The sequence below is a fragment of the Lampetra fluviatilis genome, chromosome 3, assembly GCF_964198595.1.
Source record: "Lampetra fluviatilis chromosome 3, kcLamFluv1.1, whole genome shotgun sequence".
NCBI lineage: Eukaryota > Metazoa > Chordata > Hyperoartia > Petromyzontiformes > Petromyzontidae > Lampetra > Lampetra fluviatilis.
The window spans coordinates 32,806,396-32,823,291 of NC_136277.1; the positions used below are offsets into that span (position 1 = coordinate 32,806,396).

Consider the following 16,896-nt stretch of genomic DNA (forward strand, 5'->3'; position numbering starts at 1 on the left):
AGGAGGAGGAGGATGAGGAGGAGGAGGAGGATGGAGGAGGCTGGTTCTGTGCTTAGGAGGATGGGAGGATGAGGTGGAGGAGGATGAGGAGGAGGAGGCATGAGGAGGAGGAGATGAGGATGAGGAGGATGAGGAGGATGAGGAGGAGGAGAGGAGGAGGATGAGGAGGAGGAGGAGGATGAGGAGGGATGGTAGGAGGATGAGGGGAGAGAATGAGGAGGAGGATGAGGAGGAGAAGATGAGGAGGATGAGGAGGATGAGGATGATGAGGAGGATGAGGAGGAGGAGGATGAGGAGGAGGAGTGATCTTTCCGCGAGGCGCGGGGGGACGTAGCGCGCTCCGTGTTTAATGCCTTCACGTCTCGTCTTGGATAATTTGCCCTAACGAGAGAACACGGCTGTCCTCACCTGCGTGGTAATTTTACTGCCGTCATGAACCGCAGCCGCCACCTCGTACCGTGCGCTGGAGGGGTGGCCACGTTAAATCACTGGTGGCGTGGACCACGGTGGATGTACGTCTCGCGGCATCGGTCCGGGGGTCGTGGCTCTTTTGTGAACACCTCCACGCCGCCGGAGTCTTTGACTTTGGTGGTCTCGGGTAAGAAAAAAAAAAATCTAGATGTAAAATATGAACACTGATGAACGCAAAGTCACCGCGATGATGGTGGTTGGTGGTGGTGGTGATTGTGGTAGTTGGTGGTGGTTGTGGTATTGGTGGTTGATTGTGATAGTGGTGGTTGGTGGTGGTTGGTGGTGCTTGTGATGTGGTGGTGGTGGTTGTGGTGGTGGTGGTTGGTTTCCTTCGTTTTGAACGCGCTACGGCACCGCTGCAAATTCGGCATGAAGACGCGAATCGTCGCCCCTTCTTCATCCTCTCTGTCCTTCTTCGCCAACTTCGAACATTACAGAGACTCCCCCCCCCCCCCCGCGTGTGCCTCTCTCTCCCTCGGCTCGAGGAACAAACAGCGAGAGACGCGGCGATCATTCGGTTCGAAAAGAGGGGGAAGGGGGCGGGAGCGACACGCAGGACTGGGGAGGCTGATGAAAAGAATAGTCAGAGGATTTCCTTTCTCGCGGAACATCTGAAACAATCCGTCATCCCCGCAATCAACATCCCCGCGCGGAGAGTGACTCTTCACATTCCATTCCGCGTGCAGGGGCCGTGCTGTAAGGGGGGGGAGCAGAGGCTCGTGGGGGGGGGGGGGGGCAGGGACGGGAGGGGGGCTGGCACGTGGGGGGGGGGGGTAGTCGCGTCCCCAATGAGTAAAAAACAACGCGCGGTGTCGATCTGCAGCGAAAATAAATACATAATAGTAATTAAAAAAGAACCCTCCACGCACAGGACGAGGTGCAGATGAGTGTGTTTTGCAAAGCACGCCATCTGCTCCCTCCAAAGCCAATTACGAGTTATTACGTGGTGATGGTGGAGCAGTGACGCAGTGATTAGCGCAATGCGCGATGGACTGTACTCGGTTTTATTCGGGGCCACAGCTAACGTGAGTGACGAGTGGTTAACCATCTAAGCCAGACGTGTGCCTCCCCTCTACGAAGTCTGGTGAAGTATGGTTAAACAGCAACCCATGACTTGCACGGCGCGGGGGAAGTCTTCATCCAAGCAGCGCATGGACTAAAGGCTGTACTCAGTTCAATCAATCAACTCAGAGAAGACAGGGCAGCAGCAGCAGCATCAGCAGCAGAGGAACCAGGAGAGACGGACATTGAGTGACCAAACACCAAATCAAATGCCCCTAATTGCCCCCGTTCCCCCCGTCCAGCAGTGGATAGATCAATCCACGAATAATTACATCGCGTTGACTGGCGGGTGATCGGAATGTGCCATGATTTTTAGGGGCCCGGACTTTTCTTATTTTCAGTGCCATTTCAAACTCCCCAGATACGCGTGCAGCGTGCGGACGGATACAGCAGACGGTGTAATAACGATCGCGCCACGGGACTCATTTGGTGACAGGGGCCCTAAAGGTTGTCAGGGGACTTCGTTGGTTGCTACCCTGGCTGACCTGGTTGTCCCGAGGGCTCGTTGTTGCGGTCGTTGTTGTTGTTGTTGGTGGTGGTGGTGCTGGGCTCCAGTTGCCGTGGTGTGTCCGCCGTGTGACTCTTTCTCTCTATTCTCTAGCGCGTCTCCCTGGCCTGACGCACACCCGACTGTAATTTTTTTACATTTCATTTACGATTGCTTTAAACTACTTTATGAATTTAAATTTGTATTCTTGTTTGTATTTATTGGCCGTACCTCCGAAAGCGTAAACTTGAGACTCAAGAATATTTTACAGAGCGGACACCTGAAAATGTGGACGTTTGGCCAATTCCATTAACGAGTGGCAGGAAACACGGAATGCCTGGAGAAAGACACGCACACTCGGGGACAACGCTCAGTGCTCTGCACAGATGGATCCAATAATCCATAGATAGACAGGGATTTCCTGGCCACGTCACGCGCTCGGGGACAACACTCAATGCTCTGCACAGACGGATCCAATAATCCATAGCTACACAGGCATTTTCTGGCCACGTCAAATCCCAAGCTTACACAACCTGGCATTCTCAAGCAGCCTCCAATCCAAGTACCATAAAGCACTCGCCCAGGCTCCATCCTGCTTTGCTTCTTAAAATCTGGCAATATCGGCCACATCCATGTCGATCCGGCCACAGAGACATGGATCTCAAAAAACTTGGCGGCCAAGTCAAGGGTGGCAAATGAGCAGGAGGGATGGAGGGGAGGGGTGGAGGGATGGAGGGGAGGGGTGGAGGGATGGAGGGGAGGGGTGGAGGGATGGAGGGGAGGGGTGGAGGGGAGGGGAGGGGCGGAGGGGAGGGGTGGAGGGATGGAGGGGAGGGGTGGAGGGATGGAGGGGAGGGGTGGAGGGATGGAGGGGAGGGGTGGAGGGGAGGGGAGGGGCGGAGGGGAGGGGTGGAGGGATGGAGGGGAGGGGTGGAGGGATGGAGGGGAGGGGTGGAGGGATGGAGGGGAGGGGTGGAGGGGGTGAAGGGGAGGGGTGGAGGGGAGGCTCAAACCCCATGCTTTGATTTCCGATGTTGTGGCGTGAAGTCAGCCGCTCATGACAATCTCGCGTTCTCCTGGACTAAAGCGAGCGGCGCTTGAAAAGTTAAATTCACTCTGCCTACATGGGCATTGGAGGCGATATTCGTCGGAAGGTGCCCGATGTGGCTATTTATGACGGCGGCATTTGGCAAAGGCGTCGGAGCCAGACGAAACGGCGGACGCAGCTTAGTGGCCAGACGACGAACCTGGCGTCACGTTCAGTGCGCTCCACGTTGCCCACTGCATCTGCAGACGCTGCCCGATGCGCGGCGAGAGAGTCGCCCCCCCCCCGCGACCACTTTCCGAGGCTCGGAGCGAATCGTCTAACCCCGAGTGCGCCGGATATCGCCTCTCGGAAGCTGAGCAGGATTTTTGTTGAGCCTGGTGAGTCCTTTGGATAGTTGTACAAGTTTGGAGCTGTTCTTGCGTTACACGGCAGTGTGGTTCAGGAGCTAAGTGCCAATGTCGAGGTCTGCTAGCCACAACGAGAGGGCTTCAGGAGAGAATTCGTGTCGTTTTGCTGTACCTCCTCACCCGTTGAAGGAGCAGAGACTACAGTGTTTTGCTGTTATGGTCCGTAGTTTTGATTGTATGGCCACAATCGCACTGTGCCTTGTCTTTAATGCATCTCTATGGGTATCTCTATGTGTCTCTGAGTCTCCGTGCTGTCTCTATGGGATTACTACGTGGTCTATAGTTTGAGTTGCATGGCCGCAATTGTGGGCTGGGGCTCCGAGGTGACCAGTAGATGGCAGCATGGCACGTGGGGTTGATATACTGATGATTCAGAACCAGATTATTTATACTGGAGGAATCCGATGAACTACAAAGCATTTTTCGACGGACAATTCATTGGATTGAATCTGTGTATTAAATGTATCCGTGTGCAGCTCCGAGTACTGCGCTCTTCCTTGTGTGCGTGGATTTATCCGGGGCCCCAGCTGTCCTGCCACGTGCTCAATCGCTCATGAATATAACTAACCAGACGTGCAAATGCAAGACCCTTCTTGAAAAAAAAAACAGTCTTGTGACTCAGTGAAGCTTTCCGTGGACACCTTAAAGGGTATTATTATTAGATATTCTGTTCTCCTGGGATAAAAACGGATGTCAAAGCAGCGTGTGTCTCATGCCTGTATTCCATGTGAATTTCCATTTAAACGAGTGCCATGTGGCTCCTCTGTCTTTTATTTTTTAATTGTGCCACCTAGGAACGCTCTAAAGGAAGGTTAAACACTGCCGTGTAATGGTTTTAAAAGCAAAATGTCTTAATGAGGGCTATTTTGTAAAAAAATTATACACTGAGTGTTCAAAATTGAGTTGGGTTCTGTGAATAAAAATTCCGAAATTAAATTACGTAAAATAAATGTATTAAATGGGTGATGGAGGTCATATAAACTGGGTCCACAAACCTCTGCACAGCAGCTCCAGTCATCCACTGTTAGCGATCATACCTCATCTGTTGCTGATGTCCCCGTGTAATTCCTCGACTTTAGAGCCCACCATTCCAGCAGTCTCTCTTTTTCTCGTATCCATGTACGTACGTTGAACTTCTTTTGCACCGTACGCTAATCGGAGGTGCGGGGGAAGGACAACAATCTAAATACAAAAAGCTGTTGGAAAGAAATGAGTTTTCATTCTCAGATGTCATCTGCCTCTGTTACCTTCCACCAACATTGGCATCACGTTTTCCTGGATTCCTGTTTGGCAGCATTCTTCTGACATGACCACACCACAGAGAGAAGCTCTGTATTTACGTTGAACTTTTTTCGCACCGTACGTAACCCACCGTGATAACCGGAGGTGCGGGAGAAGGACATTAAACTAAACACAACTAACGCTCTGCGATGCATTATTCAGCGACGGATTATTCAATCTGTCCGTTGCGTGGCTTTGAATGTCGTCTCCTCGATATGCGTGAGTTGTGTCCAGGCACACTGACTCTCTCCCAGGTGCCACCGCCGAACTACAGACACCACCTTGACAGTGACGTCGCTGTGCGGTGCGTGCGTGCGTGTGTCCACCCTCCCGTCCTTCCGTCCGTCCGTGTGCGCAGGCAAGCGAGTGAGCGAGGGGGCGAGCTCGGCTCACGTGGATGTGCGCGCCCACGAGCGCCGTCGCCGTGTCCATCACCGCCGATTCCGCGTAGCCCCCGGGACCAGCTCAAACTGAGCTAAGATTCAGGGTGGAGGGCACTTGGCACCTCATCTCTCCGCTCGCCGGAATGACCAGCCCATTGTGAGTGCCGCGCCGAGTCTACGAGCGCGAATCGCGAGAGTCCGAGAATCGCGAATCGGGCATTGGCGCCCCTTTGTGGGCCCTGTGATTTGGACCGAGGCATTTTCGGCTCGTGCGGACAAAGCGCCCGCAGCGAATGAGTTAATTTTATGGGTTTGAAGCTTGGAGAGGGGGGGGGGGTGTTAGTGGCGGCTCGGGGAGGAAATGTTTAATCACTCGGTCAATTGCAGTGGCCATTTCTGGAGCCGTCGACGCTGTGAAATACAAGCCCAATGCATTTGCTACAAACGGGCAGGGAGGGGGGGGGGGGCACTTGGACCGCAACATTTACGGCAAAACTCGGCGTGGCCGCGTGATGTAGCCGTAGATGGCAGGCGCGTGCCCCCTCCCCGTGCCATCGGTAAGGAGTTGCGACAGTCGCTCCCGTTACGACGCTATCCGGTCGAGAGTGCTGCAATGCGTTGCAATCTTTTTTGAAATATATTTACACGCTTTTGGAATTTTAGTTGTTTTACTGTCCTTACCATGGTGAGTGCCGCGGGAGCAGTGCTCGTGTGACAAGCCATCGGCCTCGTCTCCCCCCGCTGTTTAACGCCGCCGCTCAGCCCCCCCCCCCCATCTCCCGTTCGGGTAACAAATCCGGAGCGAGCCATCTGCGGCGTGCCTTTTCAGCCGAGCTGATCGGGCACCACCGCCGCCATAGAGACCCGCGCGCGCGCCTGCACGCACGCGCGCGTCCGCGCTCCAATTCCACCTGATTCAATTTCGGCCACGAGAAACACTATTTCTCCTTTGCTTGATACAATCCCACAGTCTGGCCAGATTATTTTCAACCGGACAGTCTATCTCTCTGGCCCCGGCCTTTCACATCACCCCACCCTGAGTCAGCGCTGCCGAGGGCTCCCGGCCACCAAGATTGCCGCTTATTGTCACCGCCTCTTTAAATATCGAAATATCAACGGCCTTTCTGCACGAACGTCTAGAAATTCCCGCAATCTTGTCGTGGGCTCCTTTCCCCAATCCCCCGCCCCCCCCCCCCTCCACAAAAGCTCACACTCGCCTCTTAATTTATAAATACCGCGCATAGCTCATTTATAATGTGTGTGTGTTTTTCTCATAAGGGTTACTTGCTGTGACGACACAGATTGGTTGTAAAACGTAATATATTCCGGACGTCCTCTTGTATCGGTCCTTGGTGGGATGTTATGGGTCTTTTCACAGCCAGAGTGGCCATAATGCAATTAGTTTAATGCAGGAAGCCGCATTTTCTTCGTCGTGCACTGAGCACGGTAATGGAGTCAAATTGTGGTGATTTACAGTCGTAAAGCGGCGGCGCTTCAGAAGGGTAATTTTTGCAAATATCTGACCGCACAAATGGCGCCGGTTTGCGGTAAACAATCGGAACGAAAGGGGCAGTGCGCAATGTGCTGCCACGTGCTGATGCTGAATGAGGAACGGCGCGCAAAGTCAGGCTCGTCAAATCATCATCATCATCATCGTCGTCGGCGTGTGCTCGAGGTGCGTCTCGTCGCTGACACGCTTCAAGTTTGCACGTGTATGTTACTGTCGGCGTTATTTATACGTGCGTAGTGAATGATTGCGGTAATGGTAATGTGTGCATGCACGGCGCTTTGTCAATCCGCTGCTGGATGAGCGTTTCCCACATGCCGTGTGGGGTCGCGGGTTGTGATTTGACCACACTTCACCGCGGCGGTCGGTGCGAGCTGGTGAAGGCGAGGAGCGGAGACGACGCGGGAACGTAGTAGTAGAGTACAACAATGCATCATCTTTGTTGCACTGCGCTCTGCCGTACACCGCTGTGCTCCACCTTCCTCTCCGATGCGTACCATTCCTTGTCTGCCGTTCCTCGCTGACTCAGACAAAAATAATAATTCCGTTTAACACGTAGGCTTTCGCGACCATTATCATGTGTCGTTAAACCCGCCACCACCCGACACAGCCAATTAGTAAGCTTTGTCACGTACACGTCAGGTTACTAATTGGCTGTGGCAGGTGGTGCCGGGTTTAACGACACATTCATATATTTACGTGATCTGTCCCAAAAAAACTCTGTATTGTGAATAATAATCCCATTGATTTTAGCGCTTTTCATCAAGGATCTCAAAGCGCTGTACGGGACACGGAAGCAGTAGCATCAGACACTCAGCATAACACATAATTACATTATAATCCATTCCCTGAATTAACTAAAAGTTTAATAAGCGGAAGCGTATAAATTGGTTTTAAGACGCATTTCTTTTTATTAGTGTCCACAGGCTCGGATAGATCCCTGATATCTTGTGGAAGAGCGTTCCGTGGGCCAGGGGGCTACACGGGGACAAATCATTTGCTGCTGCTGCTGCTGCGTTGGCAGTGGCGTGCAGCAACACACAGTCTGAACGCAACTCGTCAGATAACACCGCCTGGCCTTAAAATGGGATATATATATATATATAATCGGTGACTTGTCCGGGAAATGGCGCTTCTTCATCGCACATCGCTCACTAGCTGCGAAGAAGAAGGGCCATGAAACATGGGCATTGCCCGAAACGTCGTCGTTGTAACTTTCCAACCCCGTGCCCTTTGCTCTTTGAAAAAGAGCATCGTGGCTCATCGGATTTCTCCAGGATGAATAACGTTTCTGATTCTGTCACCGACTATATAAATATATTTCTTTCTTTTACGACGAATGTGTTGAGTTTGCGTACATATATATATTATGTATATGTTACGTATGTGTGCACGTGTATCTACGCACACTGCACGGGGATTTAATCAATGTCCCCGCGCACAAACCCCCAAGCGTTTTGGTTTTTTTTTTATCCTCGGGGAGAGGGGCCCAGCGCAACCTTAATCACGTAATGGGGCGGCAGTCTAGCTCGGAAAAAATTGGAGGTGCCGCGCGCGCGTCCAGGGGTCAATTGCGAGGCCATATGGCCCGGGTAATGGGGCCTTGCAGTGGTGCGGCTGTGCGGGGTGATCGGCACACACACAAAACGGTGACGGGCAGCCGCGCGAAACTGTTGGTGGGGCGACAGCGGGAGGGGGCTGAGCGGAGAGGAATTTCAAATGTTCGGTTGTTTTGGTTGTCGTCGTCGTTGTTGTTGCTGTCGTTGTTGTTGTGGTTGTCGTCGTTGTTGTGGTTGTTGTTATTGTTGTTGTGGTTGTTATTATCGTTGTTATTGTTGTTGTTGTTGTCGTCGTTGTTGTTGCTGTGGTGGTTGTTGTCGTCGTTGCTATCGTTGTTGTCCCGTTTGCTCGTGGCTACAGCGGTTGATGTTGGGCGGTAGGGGCCCGGTGTGCATGCCGGCGAGGGCGAAATGGCACGATGGGATGCGCCGGTTCAAATTAAAACGGCGCGCTGGCACGCGTGGTGGGTGCGTGGGTGGGTGCGTGGGTGGGTGCGTGGGTGGGTGCGTGAGTGCGTGCGTGGGTGGGTGCGTGGGTGCGTGGGTGGGTGCGTGGGTACGTGGGTGGGTGTGTGGGTGGGCGCGTGGGTGGGTGCGTGGGTGGGTGCGTGCGTGGGTGGGTGGGTGCGTGGGTGGGTTCGTGGGTGGGTGCGTGGGTGGGTGCATGGGTATGTGGGTGGGCGGTTCGGTGCGTGGGTGGGTGCGTGGGTTGGTGCGTGGGTACGTGGGTGGGTGGTTAAGTGCGTGGGTGGGTGCGTGGGTTCGTGGGTGGGCGGTTCGGTGCGTGGGTGGGTGGGTGCGTTGGGTACGTGGGTGGGTGGTTGGGTGCGTGGGTGGGTGCGTGGGTGGGTGCGTGAGTGCATGCGCTAAAAGGTGGTAGATAAAATCTCAACAAGTTGAGGTGTGACGCCGGAAAATCGGTTGTGTCGATGAGCGCCACAGCGATTAACGTACAGTCCGTTGAAAACGCAGTTTTGTAAATATGTATGAGAAGCATGCGAAATGCGGCGGAAAGTAATTTCGTAGTTGATGATGTATTTCAAATGCACGGGCATACCGTAACGTGGTGCATCATGTATATTAAAGCCGCTAATTTCGTTATGCAGTGTAAAATGTACATCAAACGCACCACAACTCCGTGACGTAGTGTACAACGCACGTGAACACGCGCCCTAACTCGGTGACAAAGTGTATCACGCAGACGAGGCGCGGTGGCTCTCGGGCCGCCCCCACGTGGGCCCCCCACGTGCGCGTGTCACGAAGCCCGGGGAACAAAGACAAACGGGCTGCGTTTGGATTTGGCTTTGCTGGGTTAACATGATTGGCTCACTCCGGGGGGGGGGGGGGCGGTGGTGACGTTGAGGGGGGGGGGTTACCTGTTCTTTAATCTCTCTCTCCGGGAGCCTTTGTCTCGGTCGCCAGACCACGGCCCCCTATTCCCGCATTCCCTAGGCGGGAGGCGTTATTGATTCCACAACCCCCCCCCTCTTGCCTAAAAACCGGAGGTGAGGAGCGGAGCGAGCCGGGGAAGCGGTGTGCGGCGCTGGTGGATCAGCGTTTCGGTAGTGGACAAAGCGCCGTGGGTGTTAAGCTGGAAATGTTGAGGATGAGATATCTATACGCGGCGGCGGTGGCGAGTGCACACGACAGCTGCTGAGGCATGGGCCGGGGGGTCACCAAGAGATCCATTTAACTCGCCACGTGTGACTTCTCCCGGATAGCTTTGTTCACTGGGCTGTTCAGTGAAAGGCTTAGGGAGTGCGGCGCTCCGCCATTAAGGAACGGGGCGCAATATTCCCCCCTCCGTTGATGGTCGTGTGTTAATTTATGTACGTGTTATTAGTTGGTTTGGGGGGGGTAGAGGGGGTGGGTGGTGGGGGGAAAGAAATATCCATTCTGTTAATTTTTTGGGATGCTGTCGGGTTTTTGAGTACACGAAATTAATTTCACGCACCATGCTCGTGCGCCGTTGCGGTTATTATTATTACTAATTATTATCATCATACAGTACTAATTACGCACTGTCTCGTTCGCATTGATTAATACGTTCAGTTAACGGGAGGGTAAATTAAATCAATGTTTGACTGCGGCGAGAAAAATTCAGGTATTAAATGCAAAAAAAATAACGCGCCTAATTGAATCAGCGGCGAGAGCGACGCGCATCTTCTTGGAAATTGCTGCAAAAACGTAACGAGAGCACGGGGGGCGATCGGGGGTGCCAACGACGTCTCTCCGCGGTTCCCACGCCACCGTCCCGTTGTCGTCGTTCAGTGTGCACAGCTGATGCAGCGAGTGTACAAGCGGTGCAACTGCACCTGGGGCCCTGTCGCTGGCTATGAAGGGTGGTGGGGGGGGGGGAGTGAGATTGGGGGGGGGGGCAGGAATTGGACTGGCCTCCCCAATTGAATTTCTTGCACCGGGGCCCACGCCAACTTGGCCGCGTCACCCCTTGCACACGTGTGTGCGCTGAATTTATTTTCCACTGTACATAGCGAACCGTGCTAATCGGAAGTGCGTGAGAAGAGAAACAAACTAACGCACCAAAAGCAGTGCTAAAAAAATGCGTTTTCAATCTAAGATAATTTAAAAGTGCCATTGTTCCAGTGGCTTCCTTTATCGAAAGGAAGAAGCTTCCAGACGGCCGCAGAAGCGCATCCGAAAGCGCGCGCGGCAGTGATCGTCTTTACCCTTGACCATTCCCTCGTCCGGACAATCCTGCCTCCTCTGTTGCCCTTTGACCCCAGGTTGCCCAGCGGGCTGACCAACGCAGTCATGGAGCTGGACACCATCTCCCGGCTGGTGGAGGATGACGGCGAGAGGAAGGGCAACGATGCTCGCGTCGCCACGGAGATTCCTCTGCTGGACCTGGCTCCCGCGAGTCCCGGCCGCCCCCCCAGCGAGGATGGGGAGGTGTTTGATGACAGGTGCCCTCCCGCACTCCTGCCACAACCCCCACGTCAACCAATCAATCAACCAGCTAGCCACTCAAACATGACTTTGATTAATCACCAACCTACCAACTGACCACCTGCCCAACAACCACCTAACCACCCACCAACTGATCAATCCTCCACTGCATCAACAAGTCAATCAGTCAACCATACAGCTAGGCAACCATCAACTCACACACCCACCAACAAGCACACAACCAACGACCCACCAATGCACCCACCCACTCACCATTCATCCACACAATGCTTACTAACCAAACCCACCGACCCACATGCCCACCCACCAACCACCCGCGAACCAACCACGCAACCACACAACCTGCAATCGACAACCACCAAACAACCACCCACCAGCGTGTCTGGTTCGCCATTTTTTGACGAGTGCACGTGGTGGCCTCCGGCAGGGCAGAGGTGGGGGTTTGGGGCGCCTCCTCGCCGCGCAATGACGGGCCGTGTTCGTCAGTAGCCCGTGAGTCCGAGAGTTCGTCAGTAGCCCGTGAGTCCCAGTGAGGAGGAGCGAGCTGTCAGGGGCCCAGCGAAACCTTTTCACGTGAGGAGGGGGCGATGAGATGTTCCCCTCCTCGTTATTTTATTATTACCGTCGCCATCATATCTTGTTTTTATTTAAAAGTGTTCCGAGCCATTTTGTTGGCTTATATATATATTTTTGTTTTTGTTAAGCGATGGCTGCAATTTTCTAGGATGCGTTGTTCTTGGGCGGGGGGGGGGGGATTTAGCAGAGTTCAAAGGTCACCCGTCGAACGCCTATCGTTGGTTCTTGCCGCCGACCCCATAACCACCCCATCGGAGGAATTCGCGAACCGTGGACGTTCGAAGAAGCGTGCGTGCTGAGAGGCGAGCGGTTGAGGAGCGGTGGTTGCGGTGTCGTTGCGTGGATTGCCGCCCCCCCCCCCCCCGGGCTGTCCAATGTCTCGCCAGCGTGGCTCTGACACATGGCGCCGAGTTCAGCTCGGTCAGAGTCCTTGGTGAGGAGCAACAATTTAATGGCTGGGTAGAACACAGCCATGAAAACAATGAAATTGAGATCGAAAATACGATAAATAAAACACGAGGTAAATATGGGAAGAAGGAGTTGCTTTTGGGGAAAAAAACCGAATTTGGTCATGAAACGCAGCTTATCGATTTGCCTGCAACATAAAGTTTTCAATCGGTGCACATTAACTGCTCTGACAGATAGATCACAGACACAAACGCCGGATTGCAAGTCGAGCGTGCTCACCGTCAAACATCACGGCGGTGTTGTCAAATTTACATATCTACGTAAAAACAGAAATTTTTCTCCGCTGCTTCGAGAGGAGAGATGTGCCAAATTTAGTCAGCCCCTCGGGCCGTGACTCACCGCTTGTTTCCCCAGCTTCTCGAACGTTAACTGAGTCATGCACGGCTTTTCTGACGGCTTCTTCGGCAAGCCACGGGCTGCTGACGGCGGCGTCTCTTCCGTCCATTTGCACCATCGCGCCGCGCAATTAAAATCCAAAGGCTCCTCGTAGCCCTGTGGACCAGGCCCGAGGCAGCTGCGCTAAGGCATCATTTGCAAGCATGCTGCTGCGCTAACACGTGTGCGCACGCACGCTCGGATCCGTTTTTTGTAGCCACTTGTATTTAGCACCCCGTGCAATGGTCGTTAACGACCACGCAATATTAATGGCACAGTGACGATGGCTGGGGGAGGTATTTATCAAGCAGTGGATTGATCATGGCTGCTGATGATTATGGGCCGCCGCAGTGGCTAGGAGATGTTAACTCCCTCGCCTGGAATGCTGGAGGTCGTGGTTTCAATCCTAACCCTGACGCCTGTATACAGTATATGGAGTTTGCGTGTCTCTCTCCCTGTTTTCACGTGGATTTTTCTCTGGATCCTCGGGTTTTTTCCCTCCGCATTTAGAATCAACATGCGTTTAGAGTATTTCACTGCTATACATTTCCACGTGATAAGCCACTTCGTTAAGCTATCATTAGTGACCAGGTCGCTTCTGAAAAAGAGCTATATAGCTCAGTGGGGTTTACCTTGTAAAATATAAATAGTTTTTATATATTTTTTAGAAATAATTAGTAGTTTTATTACGACTACATGCTATGAATGGTAGAGTCAGGACATACATTTGTCAATGAAAGCCTTCATGAGTCTCATAACTCTTTTCCAGGAGGGTCCTGGATTGGGAACGTTTGGCTCATCCCATTAATTAGCGATTGGAAATTTTGGAAGAGAGCGAACGTATCCACGCATGTGATAAAGTAACGCTCCAAGTTCCGCACAGATGGATTTAATAATCCATTTCTGTAGCGTCGTTGTCTTGCCACCTTGTCGTCCAAGCCGATGAGACCTGCTATTCCCATGTAGCCTTCCTTTCCAGCACTAGCAAAGCCCAAACTCCCTGCTTGGCTTCTGAGGTCTCGTGAGATCGGGCAACATTGAAGGTGACGCAGTCATAGGCGGACACGCGGAGCGCCTGGAGAAAACCCACACGTCCGAGGGAAGAGCTGTCAAACATCTCGCAGATTCGACTGCGAGGATTAATGCGTAACGGATTAACACCTTCGATGGCGCAAAAAGCAAAAGAGCTCAAATCAAACGTCCACACATTTTTACGGACGAAAAATACAACTTACACAGCATGGCAGAGGTGGCATTAACCAATTTATTTCCAAAAGGACACGATTTAATGGCGGACGCAAAGTATGGATCCTTTCAAGGTCAGAGGACCTCATGGGGAAATTTGACCAAAGCTGATTGACCCGGCGTGTGAGCAGTCATGCGGGCGCCAGAACCCGGCGCGCATTGTTTCATCCACCATTTATGTGCATTGCACGCTTTGTGAAACGCCGCTAATGAATACGGATGTTGCTAATGGAGCTCATTGTGTGTGCTGAAGATATTCATTAATCGGCATTATTCATTGAATTCCACAATTATGGGCCCATTTTGGTAACGAGATTTGACAATTGACACGTAAATATTCCTCAGGGCGGAGCAGAAACAGATGTTCATTATGAAGGGGGTGTTAAAGAAAAAAAAAACATCGGGATTTTCCCTCTGCCTCATCCCAAGCCCCTCCACGCCATTTGGGTTGGCTCGGTTGAGCAGGGGGCGCCTCGCTAATTAACTCGTCGCAGCTGGAGCCGAGCCGGCTGGGGCAACGCTTGCTGCGTCGCTCACCGCCGGAGACTCGTTGGCCACGGCCGCACGCTGCCCCACACGCTGCCCCGCACGCTGCCCTGCATGCTGCCCAGCACGTTGCCCCGTACGCTGCCCTGCACGCTGCCCTGCACGTTGCCCCGCACGCTGCCCTGCACGCTGGGCCCGACCTCGTCACAGATGCGCGACGCTGGTCGCGGACCAACCGCAAGACGCGCCGACGCTCATCACAGATTTACAGCGCACATCATCGCAGTGGCAACGATGCCCGTGGCTGGGGCGTAACGCCATCGCTACGCACGCGAAACACTTGTCATGCTCGTGATGGATCTGAGCAATGCTCCATCGCGTGCAGTGGCGGAGCTTTGTTTGGAATGGGCCCTCGTGCAAGCGATGGGACCGGGCCATCCTGGGGCCACTTCCTCCCACCGCCTCCTCGTTACCCGGCGTCCCTAGGCCGTGGGGAGAGGGGGGAGGGGGAAGTTTACGGACGGTGCAGTCGCACTGCCTGCACACTCGAGAGCCACGCCACCTGACCGCATGCTCCAAGTATTTTGTCACAAGGCTGGGGGCGCTCGGTCGTGATCGCCATCACTGCCCGGCGCTGTCCATTCAGCACCGCCACCACGATTGCGCAATCCCGCGTGCGACGGATTCAGACGCCTTGTCAGTGTCCAGCACCCTCGTGAGTCGGTGCTGGAAATTCCACATTCCTAAGGTGTCGACCAGTCTTTTTGCAGGATGGCCAATGTTGGCCTTCCTGCTCAAAGTAGTGTGGCTTCTGTCTAACTGGTGCTCACTTTACTGACCCCAGATAGACCTCGATGATGGGATTAGCCAACCAAGACTCGGTTTTGAACTCAGAATGTCACAGTTGAGAGGCCCACTACTCCGCCAATGAAGCTGCATCCCAGACTGTGAATATTTAGAATTAAACAAATTGTTGAAAACGTAACCTTCAGACCCTTCCCTATTCACGTATTGAGGACGGCAAGCACCATGCTGCGTTGGGCATGTGTTGTTTAGGCTACCCTTCACCGCACTGGTCAGTGTGAGTTGGTGAAAGGAGGGCTTGGACCTGTCCAGATAGCACTCGCCACAGATGTTAGCCATGTCTGGGAATCAAACGTAGGCCAGCAGGTTCATGACGCAGCACGCGAGCCTCTGCAGAAACAACCCCGAGGATGACCGGAATTCACGTGATGGTTTATGCTCCTTGACGAGATCAGCGAGGTATCGCGGTTCATTTGTGGCGAGCACTTTGTGTGCAATGAGTGCGACCTCACCACGTATTCGTTCGGCAACCGGAAGCCAATGCAGCTCAATGCGGTTTGATGAAGGAGGGGGCCGTGGCCAGGACTTATTTAGCCATCACTTGCCACCGCTGTCAGCCATGCCTGCGAATCAAGCTCGGGTCAACAGGTTCATAGCGCGTTGCCCTAACCACTGCCCCACCGCTCCCCCCTTGTGAATATTTAATGGCAGAAAACATCACGTGACGTTAATGCGCCTATGAAACATTAATGCGTGCATACATACAGACATGGGTTTATGTTTATAAATACATGCGTGTGCACGCGTACGTCACAGCGCTCACTGCATCGAGCAAAGCCCTCTCTGAAGTTCCATGCAGCGATGCGCCATGTACGTAGCAAGCTCAATGGATTAAAAAAAAATAAAAAATTCATAACCCCCCTCTCTGTGGCACTGAGGAACCTAAATGGATTATACGTCATCGCGGACGCGCGCTAACACGTTTTTAATTGGCTCTCCTTTACGAAGTAAATAAATAAATATAACGGTGCACGCGGACAGACAGAGGAGGAGACGCAAGCGAGGTTGACAATCACAGCCTCGGAGGCGCCTTTGAACCACAATTTGCCGAATGCAATCGTTCGGTCTCGGCGAGGGAGGCGGGCGTCCCCGGCAGAATATAGAGAAGCCCCCCCCCAGCCTCCCCCCCAGCCCCCGCCCCTCCCCACCCCACCCTCCCCCCAGCACCACCACCACCACCTCCCCACCATTCCCTGACTGGCGGGGGATTTAGGAGTGCAGTCACGTCGCCGCCACCTTCAGAGAATCCATTGACTCCATGTGCCGAAATGAATATTAAGATGAACAAAATGTTACGGGGCAATTTGGTTCAGAGCGACTCCGTTATTAAAGCTGCCATTGCACGTTAGGCTCCTGGGCAGGCGTCGGCAATCCGCACAGAGGGTCCGCGCGTCGTTACTCGAGGAGGGAGATGGTGGCGGGGGTGGCGGACGGATGGGTGGTGTTCTCGTGAGAGGCTTACGTTGGGTGGGTGGTTGAGTGGGTGGCGAGGTATGGAGATCTGGTTGCGATGGCGGTGATGGCAGAATCCCCGTAGCATCGCACAAGGGGGCATTGCAAAAGCCCGGCCAATGTTAAACGTGGCTGGCTGCTCAACGGAGTTGAGCGATGTCGTCTCTCACGCATTCTCACTCCCGATGCATACCAAGAAAGGCTGTGACGCCCATTGCCTAATTGGACTCATTTGTGTATCAACAATTTGACTTGACTGTTAGAATTTAGCAGGGAGGAGGGGGGCTTAGCTCACTC

At 53.4% G+C, this 16,896-nt stretch overlaps 1 protein-coding gene across 3 annotated transcripts in view; it reads left to right on the plus strand.

The window, feature by feature from the left end:
- TMEM266 (transmembrane protein 266) overlaps positions 1-16,896 on the plus strand; it is a 238,300-nt gene that overhangs the window by 55,329 nt on the left and 166,075 nt on the right. Inside the window, exons 2-3 of one of the 3 annotated variants that reach the window (XM_078854911.1) lie at positions 5,115-5,296; positions 10,950-11,129. In XM_078854911.1, the coding sequence (XP_078711037.1) occupies positions 5,283-5,296; positions 10,950-11,129 (194 nt within the window). In that variant the 5' untranslated portion in view covers positions 5,115-5,282. Of the gene's footprint in view, positions 1-5,114; positions 5,297-10,949; positions 11,130-16,896 lie in introns of those variants that run through there. The other 2 variants (XM_078854913.1, XM_078854914.1) reach the window with 2 other exon arrangements.